This window comes from Anolis carolinensis, chromosome 5 (genome assembly GCF_035594765.1).
Source record: "Anolis carolinensis isolate JA03-04 chromosome 5, rAnoCar3.1.pri, whole genome shotgun sequence".
Lineage (NCBI taxonomy): Eukaryota > Metazoa > Chordata > Lepidosauria > Squamata > Dactyloidae > Anolis > Anolis carolinensis.
Window position 1 is genome coordinate 79,966,261 of NC_085845.1, and position 17,799 is coordinate 79,984,059.

Consider the following 17,799-nt stretch of genomic DNA (forward strand, 5'->3'; position numbering starts at 1 on the left):
AAAACATGCAAGTGGAGGGTCAGTCGGTCAGTTTTTGGGTATCCCAAGTGTAAATTAGCTGACCCGGTCTGAACGAATCCAGATAATCAGTTTAGTCCAAGAACCTCTGGAGTTGCTAGGCAGCCACACGTTCCAAGACTTTGCCCAGAAAGGGGAGATTGGAAATTGGCCGAAAGTTGTTCAAATCAGTGGGGGTCCAGTGATGGTTTTTTCAACAGGCTGGTGGTAGCAGCAAAGTGCGAATGACAGTTGTAGTAGTTTAGAATGAGAGCTGGGTAAATGACTTTAGGATATCCGGCCTGCAAGCCATAGTTTGGGAACCCCTGTTCTTGGGTGTTTCCAACCCTAACATACTTAGAATGATGCTTTTAGTATCCTAAATCTGCATGCATCCATTCAGACTTTGGATTTCAAATAAATGTGTGCACAAGAAAATGCGTAGCAAAGATATATGTAAGACAGATTCTGTTGCCCTGTGATTAATCTTGTTCCATGGTATGAATGAGGAAAGGACAACCATACTACAACAACAGAAGTAAGGCGAGATGCTGCCCCATGTTCAGCATATTCTGACTGAAAGGCTCCAGTACCACTGGAAAAAAAATCTACTGTACATTTTTAATCTAAAGGAGTTTACCCTCTTATTTACATCACAGGAGGAAAACAGTTTGAAAAACATATGGAAATAGAATATAGAATATCTTGAAATCACTTGAAAAATATCTGCTTTCTGGGTCTTCTGACAGAAGCATAACACCATGATTATAACATTTTACTCTGTATGGCATTAACAGAATAAATAGATCAAGAAGCACACATTTTAATAAGTATTTATTTATAAACATAACATTTACTATAAAAGCTGTTGCATTTTAGACAAATTTTCTTGCTTTCCAGGGGCATTTTAGAATAAATATATCAGTTTAGATTAGTATAATTCAACATTAATCCAAACAGGACTCTTGTCCTTTGGTGATTTTGCATATAAAGTAGCCCTCCTTTGGCTCACCATTTTTTATATCGCATAACAATAGCAACGGTGGATATGGAATTAATTCTATGTAAGAAGAATAAAAGACCACTATGAAGTTCTGAGAATGAAATATATAAAAAATACATGGTTATGCCTGCTCACTAAAGAAAAAGCTACACACTTTTTGTAACACTTAAAAACCCATTATACATATCATATTGGCGTATCAACAGTAAACCACTCTTGGAAACATATTTATCATTTCAAATGAACATACTGGTACATTGTTATTTCCCTCCCTGCAAACCCTTCCCCAAACCCTCCCACAAAAGACTTCTGAAACAAGACATTTGTCACACTTATTACAGAATTGGAAATAACATGGGTGAACCTCCTGTATTATAATTTCAAGTGAAATATGAAGAGTTGGCTGGTGGATGGGGAGACTGTCTGTTGATGATAATCCATCATTGTGGAGAAACAGAAGCCTTGATACATGTAAAGTTAGCTGTTACCATTTTACAGTTATATGGAAGTTGGAAAAAGTTGTTACTTCTATTCCTATGTGGCCCAGCCATAAAACCCCATTGGCGTTTTCTGGCTACAGTTACGTTCTTGGTGAAAACTGGCAGGACTTGAAGGCTGTCAAGCTAAACTCACTTACTAAGTAATACACTTCACGGGTCACAATTGAGCTTGCTTCTGAGTAGGCATGGATAGGACTCTACTGTGTGTTTGGTGTTGCAGATCTACCCAATTTCAAATAAAAATATTAATAATTTTTTGGTACAACATAAAATCAAGATATCCACAATCTATTGGGATGGACTCCACTGAAGAACTATATCATATTTGTGTCCTTATTCAGTCTGTTCATTTTGGTGGGATTTTTACAGAAATCTCCACAGGACTATACTTAACTAGGTACACTTAACTCCCATCTATTTCCAAGGATCTTATACAAGCTCTGTTGTGCACAAGACCTGCAGTGTGTCCCATGCCCCTTCTACACTGCCATATAATCCAGATTATCAAAGCAGATTATCCACATCTGCTTTGAACTGGATTATATAAGTCTATACTGCCATATAATCTAGTTCAAAGCAGATAATCTGGATTTTATATGGCAGTGTAGAAGGGGCCCAAGATGTTCATGTAAGAGTGCACTGACATTACAACAAATCCAGAAGTCATCTGTGCCATTGCGCCACTCTCATCCACATCCAAGTCAACAGTGTGCATAGATCAATGGTGCATTAGTAAGGGAGCAATGCACAAAGTAGTTTGCAGAGTATATATCAGTGACTTCTAAAGAGAATGACATACTGCCATTGGCATGGCATTCAAAGCCATGTTAGTATCTACTCTAGTCCTTATGTAGATTTTAGAAGGTACTAACTGCTGCTCAACAATCTTTCTTCCTGCTGCGTCGGGGTAATTGTCACAGGAAGTGTCTATGTCACTGCTTGTGACCCCTGCCCTCCAAAACATTTCAGGTCAAATGATCCCCATGGCTAACAGAGATTAACATGAACTGTGCCATTTGCAAGATGCCTTGTGGAGCGGTGCATTTGGTTATGTCTTTTGGCTGCATCTACAATATATAGAGACACCATGTTATGGAAAGGTGTCCTGTGAAAAATTTCCAAGCTGACATGAAATTCCTATCTGAATTAATACTTGGGACATTTTTGTATTATGATCATATTTTTTCCCTTTTATAGTCCCGGACAGGAAAAATTAATCAGCTCAAAAATCCATTCCCTCTGTTGCTGCATGAATTGCTGAGGGGTTGTCTCCTTGACTGAAAGAAGACAAGATCAGATTAGTCCCTCAGGCAGAGATACAATGGGAAACTCCTTGGAAAGTGTCTACTTCTTATAGATTTCTGCATGTAGAAACAAAGCAGCTTGATCTGCCTCCATCTAGGCCAGTAGTTCTCAACCTGGGGTCCCCAGATGTTTTTGGCTTACAACTCCCAGAAATCCCAGCCAGTTTACCAGCTGTTAGGATTTCTGGGACTTGAAGGCCAAAAACATCTGGGGTCCCCTGGTTGAGAACCACAGATCTAGGCAGACTGTAAAGAGGCAATTGTAGAAGAGCAGGAAATCATGCAGACATGTAGTAGACAACCTCACCTGTGCGTTGAGTTATTTAGTCTTTCAGTACACTAGGAATTCATTTGTTTACAACATATAAGCAGCGATCTGAGTCTGTGGTTCACAAATATTTGCCTGGGTCATGGCAGCTCTTTGGTGTTGTTGGATTGCATCTCTCAGCACTTTCCACAATTAGCTAGGAGTTGCAATCCAACACCTAGAAAACTGCATGTTTCCTTCTCTTGCCTTAATGTCATGGACATAAATTAAAGATGTGTGTTTAGAAGGAACTGCCATCAATCTCTGGCTACAGTTTTTTGTAATGTGCATGTCTTGTTTTGCTAAGAGGTATTTTGACTACAGCAAAATCCATACAAATATCAACATTATGCAAATCCATCCTCAACACCAACGGCAGTTTACAATATGAGAATCAACGTTCTCTGCCACTCTGTTCTAGGGAATTAACCTTTTTTTTTTTAAAAAAAACAAAAACCCCAACAATTATTACATCCATTTGTCACTGGTGACTGTGCAACAGCTTTGTTATTTTCTAAGGCACCATTTTAATAAAATGTGTTACATTTCTATCAGAAATTATATGTTTTACAATAGACGACACCATGCAAACAGCTTTTGAATGACAAAGGAGACATTTTCTTATGAGTATACAAGCTGCATGTCAAGATCTGCCCAGATGTATAAATAAACACTATCTGTGCCACACTTTATTGCTTACCTAAGAAATGTCCATGTTATTCATTTATTTTTGGTTACACATCAGGAGACAATTGATGTGTGAATATAAACAAAATGCAACAAGAAATCTCAATCAACTTTAGTTCTTCCCTCTTAATGTTCTTAAGGCAGCAGAAATATGTTTCCTTTTTAAAAACCATCTTCTGTTGCTAATTGCATATGCTTTTCACTCATTCTTTTTTTTAAAAAAACCCAGCCTGCTGAAAATACCAAACACTACTATTTTACAACAACTGCATGTGTACTGCCTCTGATAGCTACAACAGGTCCATAGCCGGTGTGGTAAAATATTTAATGGTGACCCAAGCAGTAAAATGCATTCAAATTCAGATTTAGTACTTGAACCTGTCTTTCATTCACCATGCTTTCAAAAGTGCCCACTGTTACGAGTGAATGGGCTATATTAGGTTGCTGTTGCTTTGTGGTTTGTTCGCATGCTGCTCTGGAAAGTCCCTTTATAGATCGGCAATGAAGAGCATATGTGGCAGCCATTGGTACCAGTGCTGTTGTAGGACGAAATTGCATGACCTACTGTCTCACACAACTTCCCTTGACCTCAATTGTTAGTTGTTACAGGCAGTCCCTCAGTTACAAACATCTGACCTACAAACAACAGGAAGTGAGAGAAATCTACCCCTTGGAAGGGAAATTCTCTCCTGAAGGAGGTATCATGGGGGAAAAGGAGTCTCCACTGAAGCTTTTTCACCAATCCTTGTTTTCACAACAAGCCACATTTTCCAAAATCCAATTATCACAGGGACGGAAAATGAGGTGAAATCTTATGAATTATGGGCACAGATAGCAAAACCAACACCCACGGGTTAACCCTTCCCTATGCTAGGCAAAGATATAGGTAGGTAGTTATAGGTATAGGTAAAGGTCTCCCCTGACATTAAGTCTAGATGTGCCCGACTCTGGGGGTTGGTGCTCATCTCCATTTCTAAGCCAAAGAGCCAGTGCTGTCCATACACATGCAGTCATGTGGCATGACTGCATGAGCACCGTTACCTTCCTACTGGAGTGGTACCTATGGATTTACTCACATTTGCATGTTTTCGAACTGCTAGGTTTGCAGAAGTTGGGCCTAACAGCGGAAGCTCACTCTGCTCCCTGGATTCGAACCACCAACCTTTTGGTCCGCAAGTTCAGGAGCTCAGCGGTTTAACCCGCTGCACCACATATATATATGTTACACTTAAAATGTATTTGTTGAGTGATTCATACAAATTCAACTTAAGAACATACCTACAGAACCTATCTTGTTCGTAACCTAGGAACTGTTTGTACTATGGAGAAATGGAAACCACAGTGCTAAAAGCATGCAAAAATTGTCCCAGACTGGTGTGCACATGACAGGACATGTTCAAACATCCTCTACAGACCACTGGCTCTTCAGAGTTGCCTGATTAGCTTCTGAGTAGCTTCAAAATTTAAGAGAGCTGTGAAGACTCAACACACATGGACTGATGCCAGCTGTTTGTCCATGCTGCAGTGTCCACATAAGGCTGTTAGCTCATGTCTACCGTCTTTGTCGAAAGTCATCCGCAATCTAACCACATTTACTCGGACAGAAATTCCACTGGCTTTGACTAAACTGACTTTCAAGCTTAAAATCTCACAGGTTTAGTATCATACATTTATATTGTCCTTTTTTTGGCAATATGTGCAGCTGTTAATGGGGTACAGAAGTTTTTTAAACATTGTAAATGGCCACAAATGGTAACGTTACTGAAAGTAGAGAAAATTGACTAAGCGTTTCTTTAGTTGTCTCAGTAACTGAATATTCAAATTCACGTGTCTTCATTCTGTACAGAATGAAAGGGTCTACACTTTCCACTGGGTTCTCATCTGCAGCATCTTCCCCTTTCCTTTAACACTGAGCAGAACTTGATGTCCTTACTGCACGTGTTCATCTATCTCTTCCTCTGCTTGGAAATGGGCAGCCTCAATTTGTAATAATATTCATTCAACTCACACTGTAGGAACAATTTTAAATAGGCAATTCAGCATTAAGTATTTGTACTTACTTATTCGGGGGTAGCAAAGCTTTGCATGTTAGGAGCTAGGGGTATGCGAAGCAGCACAGAATCTGTTCTTTTTGGGTCTCCACCCATTCTATTTTTTAGAAGGTTCTTCCTGAAATGGAAACTGAACTCAAGAAATCTGAATTACGAATCAGAACGGCCTTCCTCCTAATCTTCCAGAATCTTCCCAAAATAATGGGGAACGGGACGGATGGGGGCCCAAAAACAGAACAGATTTGCACACCCCAGCAACCATTTTATTCTTCAAACCACTCAACTGACAGCCTTCAGATGTCTGGAAAATCACTCCCATCACCCCATTGTGGCTGGTGATGTAGGGCAGCTGCTTTGGAGAACAAGCATTTTTTCTGATCTGTTCACAACTGGTCAACCTCTTATATAGTATACATGCATAGTTGGGTTATTACCAGAGCTTAGAAAAGTTAACTTTTCTTACAAAACCATTGGCCATTCTAACTCCAAAGGAGAGATGTTACAGTACGTCTCACACATCTCAACAAGGAAAACACTAAACTTCACCAGATCTTGATTAAAAATTATTCGAGTTACCAAGGTAAGTTACTTTGGAAGGTAGATTTGCTCACTGGCTGCCAGTTGCCTATTCATTCTTGTTGGGATTTTCTACAACCACCACATGCATGCATTACATTTACTGAAAATGCCTTTATTTACTGTTATCATAAGGAGCATCCTTGTATGCACAGAAAGATTACATAACTGAAGGTGAAATAATTTATTTATAATTCCCTACCCTCCGCTGAAGGTAATATAGTAAAATGTTTCAGAGTTACAATATGCTTTATCAAACTAGTCTTTTGTATTTAAAAAAGTTATCACTTCAGTAATAAACAGAAAACTATGCTTTCTGGGATGACGCTTAATAATTTTTCTTCCTCAAATGCAACTAAATAGATTAATATGTTGGCATATTATAGAACATCTACAAAGGTTGTGTAAACTTAAAAATTCTCAATCCCTAGTTATATTAAAACAGAACAGGTTTATTGCATCTTTATTTCCGTGTTACTTTCAAAAGAGCAGACGGCGACAACAAACATAACTGGTAATGTGGAGCACGCTCTCATGGGAGGGTTGGAAGGGAAATGTCCAGGGATGCACTTCATACATGTCATGGAAGTGATTTAAAGAAGAAAGGTCCATGTATTGCATTTAAAAGTAGCTGATGGAGTCTTTTCCTTTATGCCAGCCTTCCAAGATGAGTTGAGAGCCAAGAAGTCCATGGAGAGAAGCTCTTACATGTGATTAGACAGGAACATAGCAGGGCTGCTCCTTCTTGCAGAAGAAATGTGGAGGCAGGACTGGCAGCCGGGTCACAAAGTTGTTGGCTGACCAGCACCTATGTTTCAAAAAAGAAAATACAAGGTAGTAGAAAGTATAATCACGGAGTGATACATATTGTGTAAGAAACAATAAAGCAGATTAAAAAAATACATTTTGCATGAGAATCATCGTATGATTCGTTGCTATAACAGAGCACAAGTTACAACCAACACTTAAGGGTTAGAGTTAATGACCAACTTACTCCATCCATGTGTGTCTTCAAGTAATTTCTGACTTGTGGCAATCCTATAATGGAGTTTTCTTGGCAGGTCTTGTCTTCCCCTGAAGTTGAGAGTGACTTGCCCAAGACTGCTTAGTGCAATGGTTCTCAACCTGTGGGTCCCCAGCTGTTTTGGTCTTCAGCTCCCATAAATCCCAGCTGATAAACTGGTTGGGATTTATAGGACCAACCTGGAAACCCACGGGTTGAGAACCACTGGTTTAGTTGGTTTTTATGGTGAAACTGGGATTCAGACGGAGACACAAATCCATAAGGGATACTTGTTTAGGTGAATATAGAAAAAATATAGCATAATATTCTAGGGCATATTGTCCTAAGTGCATTCTAGCCATAGTGGACACATCTGATGGCTTTTCAATTAAAAAGTGAGAGTTATAGTGTCTCATTAAAAAACCCCAACAACCATGAAATCACCAGTGTGCTTCAAATATCCAAAGCAAGAGTTATTTCTCAGTGAGAGTGTCTATCTTTTAACAGGCAGAATTTAGAAAAACAATCTGGACAAGGTCATCTCTGGTTAGTACTTGGATGAGATTACCAGATGCTGTAGACTATATTTCAGAGGAAAGGGCTGGCAAAGTCACCCCTTGAGTATTCCTTGCCTAAGAAAACCCTATGAAATTCATGGGGTTGACGTAAGTTGATATGAAACTTGACGGCACAAGCACACACACAAGCAATCTGTAATATGCACTCTTGTTCAAGTCATCTGTTTCTGGGCTGGATCTAAATCCACTTAGTCCAGTATAAGGTAAGGTAAAGGTTTTCCCTGACATTAAGTATAGATGTGTCCAACTCTGGGAGTTGGTGCTCATCTCCATTTCTAAGCTGAAGAGCTAGTATTGTCCAAAGGCACCTCCAAGGGCATGTGGCCGGCATGACTGCATGGAGAATCATTACCTTCCCGCCTGAGTGATACCTATTGATCTCACATTTACATTTTTTGAACTGCTGAGTTGGCAGAAGCTGGGCCTAACAGGGAGCTCACTCCACTCCCCAGATTTGAACCTGCCAACCTTTCGGTCAGCAAGTTCAGCAGCTCAGCATATACTTTGCAGTAATTGAGGCAACCAGCAGTAGTCGGATGAAACAGTCAACTACAAATTAGTCTGCAGTTCACAAAGCTACTTGTGGCCCATTATGACTAGACAGCAAAATATACCAATAGAATAAAATGTAAGCTGTATTTCAAAAGAGTAAATCTATATGTTTACCCAATTTTCGTATTTTTATTAATTCCATGCTTTAGGAAGTCCTTCTCAAAACTGGACTCCAATGAATGAAATAAACCAAGTAAATGACTGAGGCAACAGCACCCTCTACCTTTTACAATGTGAAAATGTTCCCAAGATCAAAACTAAGCTTCTTACTTTCCCAAAAGAGCAATCTCCTGGATGTTGTTTTTGGAATTTCCTGCTATGGGTGAGGTTCTGTGGGGAGGTATGTGATGTAGCCTAAAATCTAGACCCTCTATATTATTTTTGTCCTTGAATAACCAAATAACAGCAAGGAAGTTGTGTCCATGCTCTCCAACAGAAATAATATATGACACTTAAGTGGAAAGTTAGCATATACATGTCCTTAATGAACACAGTGCAACTTACTTCTCAGTAAGCAAGCTTAATATTATACAATGGGCTTAACATTACACTATGCAACAAAAAAAATGTGTTTCTGGTAAGAAAGTGTTATTTCCTGTTTAATTGTGTGTTATTTACTTTGAAAGTAGTTGTTATACTCCGGAAACTTCATTTTTGTGGCTGCTATAAACTGTTGAATTGGCTGAGAATCGATGAGATATTCATTGACAAACTATAGCAAATTTGCTGCAGGATGTCCTCTAAAAACAAAGATTTTGCAGTTTAATAAACTTTCTCCATGTTTTTATGATAGAACTAATTAGGAAATGACATTCCAGGAGCAAAAATTGTGTAACACAGTTTTATGTGTTGTTCATTTCAGGTTTTTATTTATTTCGTGCCAAAAGCATTGCATAAATTTAATTTCCGATAAACTGATGTGTGATAAATTCTTTATGTGGGAAAATCAAAGGTTTTGTGGGACAATAGTGATTTTGGACCTGTTTGTAAAAATACAGTAATACACAGTATTTAAACTAAAAAACAACAACATACAAAACAAAATGGTAAATATCAGATTGAGACCCAGTCATAGGCACTTACTTCTGGATCGGATGTAACAATCATTGCAGTTGAGAAGACCATTTCTAATTCGGACATCTGTTCCACTCGCTGCATCTCCAAGCTGTCCCTTACAGATTCCACACTATTCAATGACAAAGAATAGGCAAAATAAGGGTTAAATTATATACTTGGGGACATTTACCCCTTTATTGGTTTTGTAGTAGCTTAACTGCCACAATATCCCACTGTGCAAAAATCCTTGGCATTGTACTTCGGAGAGACAGCAGAGACTATTCACTCTGATATATTACTAGTGCGACTTAAACAAAACTCTGGGTTGCAAGTATCACTTCTATGGATTTGCTTTCATTATATATCTTGTTTCAATGGCAGGATATATTGGGGGGGGGGGGCTATTCTATAATAATATGCCACACAAGATGGAAGGCATCTCCAGGTGCATCTGGCACTGGCATTTGGGGATGTGAGATCTCTATAGCAAGCCATGCCAGATGCTCCAGTGAGGAGAGCAGCTAGGCAGAATCGTTTTGTGGGAGAAAGAAGGTAATAGGCAAATCAGCCTTTAGACAGAAAGAACAGTATTAGCACATCAATCCTACCCTGAAGCACTGAATATGGAAGTAAAGACCAAGTGATTCGATAATCATGGCAGCGCCTTTCCCAAGAGGTTGCCCACAGCTGGAGCAGAGCTTCTTGCCACTGATAGACCTGCAATGAAAACAAACAAACAAAAAAGAGAAAGGGTTGGTTAATCTCTTCCTCCTTTTGTATTGTGCTCCCACTAACTCTGCCCCCACTACTCAAAACCAATATTTGACATATGTGGGAAGTTGTCATTTTCATTGAAAATTGTTTGAATTGCTATTCAGAGGAATCCTTTGCTTGTTGCCCACTGTGCTGCAAACACATACTGCATAATGAATGGAGGCTATATAGTTTGACAAGTGCATTAAGGTGATCATCTTAGTACAATTCAATTTTGTTTCATAGGTGCAGCATTGACAATGCTGAAGGCACCTACACGTGTTGCTTATAAAAATTATGGTAACTCTTCAGCACTCTATGGATGTGTTCCATACAAATGAGTCATCTTCAGATTCAGGTATCACTGAATGTTGCACCAAAATAACCTCTGACTACCTGTAAAATTAGCTTATAAATACTACTTAGTGTGATAACACATACCCTTCACACTTCAAAACTGGGTCCACCAGTTAGAAAGCTCAGGCTGAAGTTATGTTGTAAAGCAGTTGATTAGTTTACAACAAAACTCTGATTGATCTTTTATACCTGTTGGGTGATTGGCTTTGCATTGTAGGAGAACCTGGTGATGTTGGCCCAGTTCTAGAGCTCTCTCGACAGCCAGCCCTGAAGCACAAAAAAGAAAAGAAATCTGATGAAGTTTTTGGAATCAAATTTTAATTCATCAGAGGGTTGGAAAAAAATGGAAGCTTATATTGATCTACACCAGTGGTTTTCAACCTGTGGGTCCCCAGGTGTTTTGGCCTACAACTCCCAGAAATCCCGGCCAGTTTATCAGTTGTTAGGATTTCTAGGAGTTGGAAGGCCAAAACATCTGGGGACCCACATCTCACATGTTGAGGACCACTGACCTACACTTTTAGGAAACCCTTCTCCTGGTGTGCTGACAGGAATGAGGAGTCAGGTGCCTTCAGATGGTAGTGGCTTGTGTTGTTGACTTTGGAGACAGAGGCAAGCCCAGTCTATGCAAACTTCAGAACATGTAGTAAAACCTTCCTTGGACACTGTTTTATTAAATTCTAAGAAGGGAGTTGCAAATTTGAAAAGTTTATATTCTAAACAAAAATGAAATATTGTAGAATAGAATGCAGTACTTTGCTATATCTTGCTGTATAACTGCCCAAGCAGATGTAGTAGTAGCAACAACAATGGCTGAAAAGCATTCAGTCATGACACCTTTCACCTACTTCCTTAAGTGTCAAGTCCTGGAATATTTTACTATATAATCTGCTATTTATCTATACTCTTATCACACAGAATGCCCATGGAGTAGGACCAAGGAAAAAGGGACTTCGAATCAACCACATCCTTCTTCCAAGTATCTCTCTCTGAAGTGTCTGTGGCATTAATTCTTACTATTGGAATTAATCAAGTAGGCCATGAGAGAAATCTGTTACCTACCTCCGAATTTCTTTTGCGGAATTGACTGGAGGACCTAAATTATGTTCCAATAGTGAATTTTTCTGCTTGACATCTGAAACACGTGGGCTTTGTTTTGTCTGATTCCGTGGTGTATCTGAATTAAAAGTACTCATATTATAAGATGTTGTTTGATAAAGAGGCATTTCATCAAAGAAATGAAAGAAATAGAAGTCTTGAAGTAGCTTAAAATGACATTCTGAATTGTTAAAGCCTTCAACTGTTGAGAGACCCTTTCTCTGGTACATATATTAATTTATATCTAACGAAGCTTAAAGTTCCCTACAAATAATTTAGGAGTCAAAATAGAGGGAGAGGGATTGCATGGTAAGGCAAAAATGGTAGGTGTGGATTTATATAAAATATATTTTCTTTACAAGGAGAGGTTTTAAATGCTTCACATACCCTGATATAATGGCAAAGTCATTTTGGTGGGCGGTGTACATTCTGACATGGACCTCTGGTTTTCTTGTTCACTTCTTCTCTGATTAGTGTCTACACAGACTTCATTTACAGTGCTGACAAACAGAAAGTACATTTTATAAAGGAAGTTTTAAAAAGTTTTAAACTATTTTATGTTATAACTGTATTTTCAAATTTGACACCATTATGTTAAGGTCAAATGGCTCTGATTCAGCTAACAGGAGTGTTATTTCAGTGCTTCTAATGCCAAGGCAAAGCATATTAGTAACCTCAGTCTTCCCTTCTAATTCAAAATATTTCTCAATAGTATATGCCTCCATCAGTTTGCATGGATAGTAGAAACTGATGCAGTGGATGCACCCATTGTCCTCATCCAACCAGTGATTAAATCATACTAGTACAGTAATAGCAAACAGAATAGTAAATTCTCCTACCACTTAAAATAGATGACAGGATCTAACACATTATGTGCATAAATAGTAACTGCACATAATGTAAATGGCTGGTTTCTTGTGATGAATGTGGAAAGAAGGTTTTGCCTATTCCTGAAACTTTCCATCAAATTCCTGTTTTCAAATATTTGAAAAATGGAAGTTGATTCTGTAAGTGCCACTCCAGCCATTGAAGGTAGAAACCACATCTTACCAAGGGATGTCTCAACAAAAACGCACACATTACTCAGCAAAACAAGCTCACTGCCTTACAGAATACATCATTTGTGATATGGCAACATGTATCTGGTCTTTGATCTAGTAGTAGCTGTTCAGTAGCAGTACTTCCTTCACTATATCCTGGAAATGAAATGGCTTGAATTTCTCAATTGCAGGTATTTTGAGAAGAAAATACCATATCATATGCAATGTTGCCTCCTTTACCCACCTCAAATTCTCCTTCAGTGGTTCATGTTCCTTGCTTTTTGAGAAATAAGTGCCATCTTGTTCACAAAATAGTTTCTTCGGAGTTCTGTCTTTTGGCTTGTGTTCCTCTTCAGAGTTACTCATATCCACCATATTCTACCAAAAACAGAGAAAGCAAAAACTCATCTTGATTTGACCAATATTCCAGAGGAAACAAGTGGTCAGCACTTCTGAGAACTGTCCTCTTATTATGTGTGAATAGAAACTGACAATGTGTTATATATTATTATCTCGGGTAAAAAATACCCATATTGTTATGAGCAATTTTTTCACTTTCATGGGGCTCCTATGCCCTTCAACCCAGAAAATGCGGAGGAACGGCTTTAAGTCTCCTTGTGGTCAGAAAAAGTGGGGCATTATTTATTTATTTACAGTATTTATACCCCTGCCCTTCTCACCCTGATGGAGAATCAGAGCGGCTCACAGAACTTACATACGGCAAATATTCAACGCCAAGTATACAACTAACAAGGACAGACAAGAACAGACAACATAACAGAGGTAAAGGTAGTTTTTCCCCATCTTAGTTCTGGCATCTTGGAGGCTGTGCTTGACTCTGGCTACCGGGGGCAGGCGGGGGGGGTGTGTGTGTGCTGTCGTTCCATTTTCCACACCGAGTAGCTTCCTCGGATCGATGTCCTTTAAAGAGGGTCTTTGTTATCTCCCCACTTAAAAGTGGTACTTATTTATCTACTCACATTTCTGCTTTTTACTTGCTATGTGGGCAGATGAGCTAGGGCTAATGGCGGGTGCTCAACCCTGACCCGGGATCGAATCAGCAGGATTTTCTGCAGCACAGCAGTTAGCCTGCTATGCCAAACCCAGTATAAATAACCATGGTGACAGGCCTGTAGCCAGGATTTTGATTTGGGGGGGATGGGGTGAGTCTGAGTGAGAGACGATCTACCCTAGCAAACCTTTTGTATCGTTATCCCAATACCCTCATGCATATAGGATATATTGAGCATGGTGATCAGATCATGATATGAATAAACATAACAGTACCAGTAAGGCCTTCTTGCGGACGACCCTGAGAATTTGGGGGGGGGGGATGAAGCCCCTCAAGCCCCCCCCCCACACACACACACACACTACATGCCTGCATGGTGATGAAACTTATAAAAGTAAAAGAATAAACAGAAACAAAACTGCTTTGCTTATCCTCTCTGTAATCACGTAGGCTAAAAGAAAATTTCAACTTATATGCCTTTAACATCTTAATTTAGGTTCAGTTTTAGCAGAGAACTCACCAGAGTCCCATTTCCATCTGTCACAGAGGAAGAGGTGGACAAGTGTTCTGCAGAATTCGAAGTAACTGTGAATGGGACCACAGTATCCTCAATGATCTTGCGTTCCTACAGAAGAGGAAAGGCTGTCAAAAAAATCTCCTTGAAGAATCCATGGAAGTCGTAGGAAGTCAGCCCTACGAACCACAGCTAGGGACCAGAGCAAGAGACAATTCGAGTTTGGCCTTTTCTAATTTGTTCATGAGAAGGAATGGGATAGAAGGGGGGGGGGGGGTTGGGACAAGAGTGGAAAAAGCTAGGAGTCAAGAACAGCAACATAATAAAAAATTGCAATGAATTTTTTTTAAAAAATAAGTATTTGATATTTTGCATAGTGCCTAATTTATTTTTTGTAATTTATCATCCTTACTACCTGAACCTATTTGTTATTCTCATTCACCATGTTCTTTCCCTCCTCTCAGTACTTATCACAATGCTTTTAAAACTGTTTTGAATTGAGAGGTATCACGAGTTGAAGCTGATTTGACAGCAAATAATATGTATCCTTTATATAAATATGCTTATTTATAGAATTTACCAATGTTTTAAGTATTTTAATTATGCTGTAACCACCACAAGGAGAGGTGGGTAAGACATAAAACTATTATTTTATTATGACACAGCAAACAAGATAGATATGCTGGATTTCATATCACAAAATCACAAGTCGAACACTTCCCAAGTGTCTAGGACTGTGTGATGTATTTTCGGATGATGCGCGCAGATCCCAGTAGGGTGGCCTTTTGCAGCTGGCAGATCGTAGTTTTGTCAATGTCTATTGTTTCCAAATGCCGGCTGAGATCTTTTGGCACGGCACCCAATGTGCCCATCACATTATTATTATTATTATTATTATTATTATTATTATTATTATTATTATTATTATTGCAACAGGTGTATGTAATATAAAACAATGTAATATAAGCTGCTTGGTAGCTGCGTCTCTTTGAACATACACACTGTTGTTGCGTTGCTGCTGAGTGCCTTCAAGTCATTTCTGCTTTTTGGTGATCCTATCATGGGGCTTTCTTGGCAAGCTTGTTCACAGGAGGATTGCATTTGCCTCCTTCCCGGGCTGAGGGTGTGTGCCTTGCCCAAGACCACCAATTGGGCTTCCATATCAGAACAGGGATTGAAGACATGGTCTCCAGAATCATAACCAAGTAGAGCTGAGCTCTCTCCAACATAATCCATCCTGGCTATCTCCATACACACATGCAAACATACACACAAAGACACACACATTTTACATTGGATGTGAAAAAGTTAACAAGTGTTCTTCTCGGATAAAGCCTTGCAAATTGTACAGGAAGTTCAAACTTGGGGAACAAAAGCAATCTTCTGGCATACAAACAAAAGACAAGACAACCAACAAAGCCACTGGGCTGTACTAAAAAGCTGAGATATGAATGAACATTGTGGGGATTCATGAATCCTTTCCATTCTCAAAAATCCCCCCCCCCAAATCAAATAATTTAATTAACTGAAGTTTTTGGTTTTGCTCAAAAGCTGGAAATTATGATTTGCGGCTTTTGAACAATTCAGGATATCAATGTATCCTGGCATTTTTGGGAGCCGTTATTATAGTTTCCCAGGGCCCATCCTCACAGCACCTAAAACACGGAAGTTACCAGATTAAAAAGGTGTGCCGATTCACTGCAAGGGAAGGAAAACACGGGATAAAAAGTTCCCCTTTTATCCTGATTCCGGCCAAAAAATGTGCACATTCACATCACTGTAGATCCCTGCACTTACCAAAAACACATGATTTCCTTCCCTTCCTCCTGTGGAGACTGCTCCAGCACATGTCCCTTTTTAAAAAGCCTCAAACAGCTAATCAAACAGACACAGCTGATTTTACTTCACTTCACTTCACTTTATTTCTTAATTAGTCACTCTCCACCAGACTGCTCTGAGCAACTTACAATTTGAAATATTTAAAGGAAGCACAAGCAGAGGGCAATTAGAACTCTCTAAATCTCTTTATTTTAAACTATAATATTAAACAGAACTTGAATAAACGATGAGGAGAAGGGAGAAATCCACCAGAAGTTTTAAAAAATCACTCTATTATGAGCTGAACCTTCTATGCACATATGCAAATCTGCTTATATTTATATTAAAATATTTGCATATGCACGTATACAATTCAGTGAATAATGGAGTGATTTAAAAAAAACTTCTAATGGATGTCCTCTGCCTTGTATCTTGCTCCAGTACAGAGGAGGCCTGTGAGGACGATGAGGAAAGAAATCCTGGGACCTACAAGTCTGCGTGGGGACAAGTTCTCAGGTTCTTGGTTTTTTTGTCCTCTCTCTTAAACCCGCGTTTTCGTGCTGTCTGGAAGTGCCCCCAGTTCAAACAAACTGGAGGATTTCCTAGTTTACTGGCATACTCACATGAATGAAAGCATGCAGGAATGGTATGACTGACAAAAAGCTTGTTCATATCTTGACTCATTAAGCCAAGACATCAGAAGCAGCCAGGTCTTCTATTGTACAGTTGCATCTCTGCCTTCCTACCTCCTCATAGTATTTACGTTCCTCCTCTTCAACTTCTTTTTGTGCTTTTTCCCATTCTTCTTTCAGCTTGTCCTGCTCCTTCTGATACCTTTCCTGTACAGAATTCCAATACAAGCTATCAAACAGGAATTGGGATACAAAGGATGGAATATGTTTCTTTGCTAGATTCAAAGGAGACCTCCATGCAAAGACATACTCGCTCAAATGGGATTTTAGAAAATAGATCAAGATGGTGGTAAATTAATATGATAGTATCAAGATAAGTAGTTTGAAATCCCAGTCAGGGTGAGGGCCTCACCTTTAGCCCAGCTCACTGCCCATCCAGCAGTTCAGAAACAGCGGTGGGAAGATAAATAGGTACTGCTTAAGCACGGAGGTATTTTAATGGCACCATAAAGGAAATACCAGAAAAATGCTGGCAATCAAAAAAGGCAAAAGTCTGTGAACAGGGCTTTTCGACATGAAGGATGAAGCTACAGCACACACACCCCCCCCACCGTGGCCAGAATTGAGAACAACCTCCAGGACGCCAACGATGGGAAGTGTCTATATACTTCTATCTGTTGTCTGTCCTATCTGTGTATAATGGCATTGAATGTTTGCTGTATATGTGTTCTATGATCCGCTGTGAGTCCCCTTCGGGTGAGAAGGGCAGAATATAAAAACCTATAAGTAAGTAGATAAAAAGTGATAGGAGTGCTCTGAAAAATAAGAGCTTTGTGCATTAGTATAGTGTAGGATGGAGTCCTATAAGTTAGAATACAGACTCGCCTTGATTTTTGAAGCACTCTTTTGATGGATAAAAATCATAGCCATGTATTGCACTTTTGATTCCTGATCTGCTCTT

The 17,799-nt window shown here is 39.2% G+C and overlaps 1 protein-coding gene across 10 annotated transcripts in view; it reads right to left on the reverse strand.

Moving 5' to 3' along the window:
* Positions 1-814: 814 nt before the first annotated feature.
* The window catches only part of limch1 (LIM and calponin homology domains 1), a 261,489-nt gene continuing 244,504 nt past the window's right edge, over positions 815-17,799 (reverse strand). For 9 of the 10 annotated variants that reach the window (XM_008111641.3, XM_062981642.1, XM_062981646.1 and 6 more), the window contains 9 exons: positions 16,953-17,045; positions 14,395-14,499; positions 13,107-13,240; positions 12,210-12,322; positions 11,787-11,901; positions 10,914-10,991; positions 10,223-10,331; positions 9,642-9,744; positions 815-7,233 (listed from right to left, as the gene is read on the reverse strand). In XM_008111641.3, coding sequence (XP_008109848.2) covers positions 7,208-7,233; positions 9,642-9,744; positions 10,223-10,331; positions 10,914-10,991; positions 11,787-11,901; positions 12,210-12,322; positions 13,107-13,240; positions 14,395-14,499; positions 16,953-17,045 — 876 coding nt within the window. In that variant the 3' untranslated portion in view covers positions 815-7,207. The remainder of the gene's footprint in view (positions 7,234-9,641; positions 9,745-10,222; positions 10,332-10,913; positions 10,992-11,786; positions 11,902-12,209; positions 12,323-13,106; positions 13,241-14,394; positions 14,500-16,952; positions 17,046-17,799) is intronic. The other variant, XM_062981645.1, reaches the window with a different exon arrangement.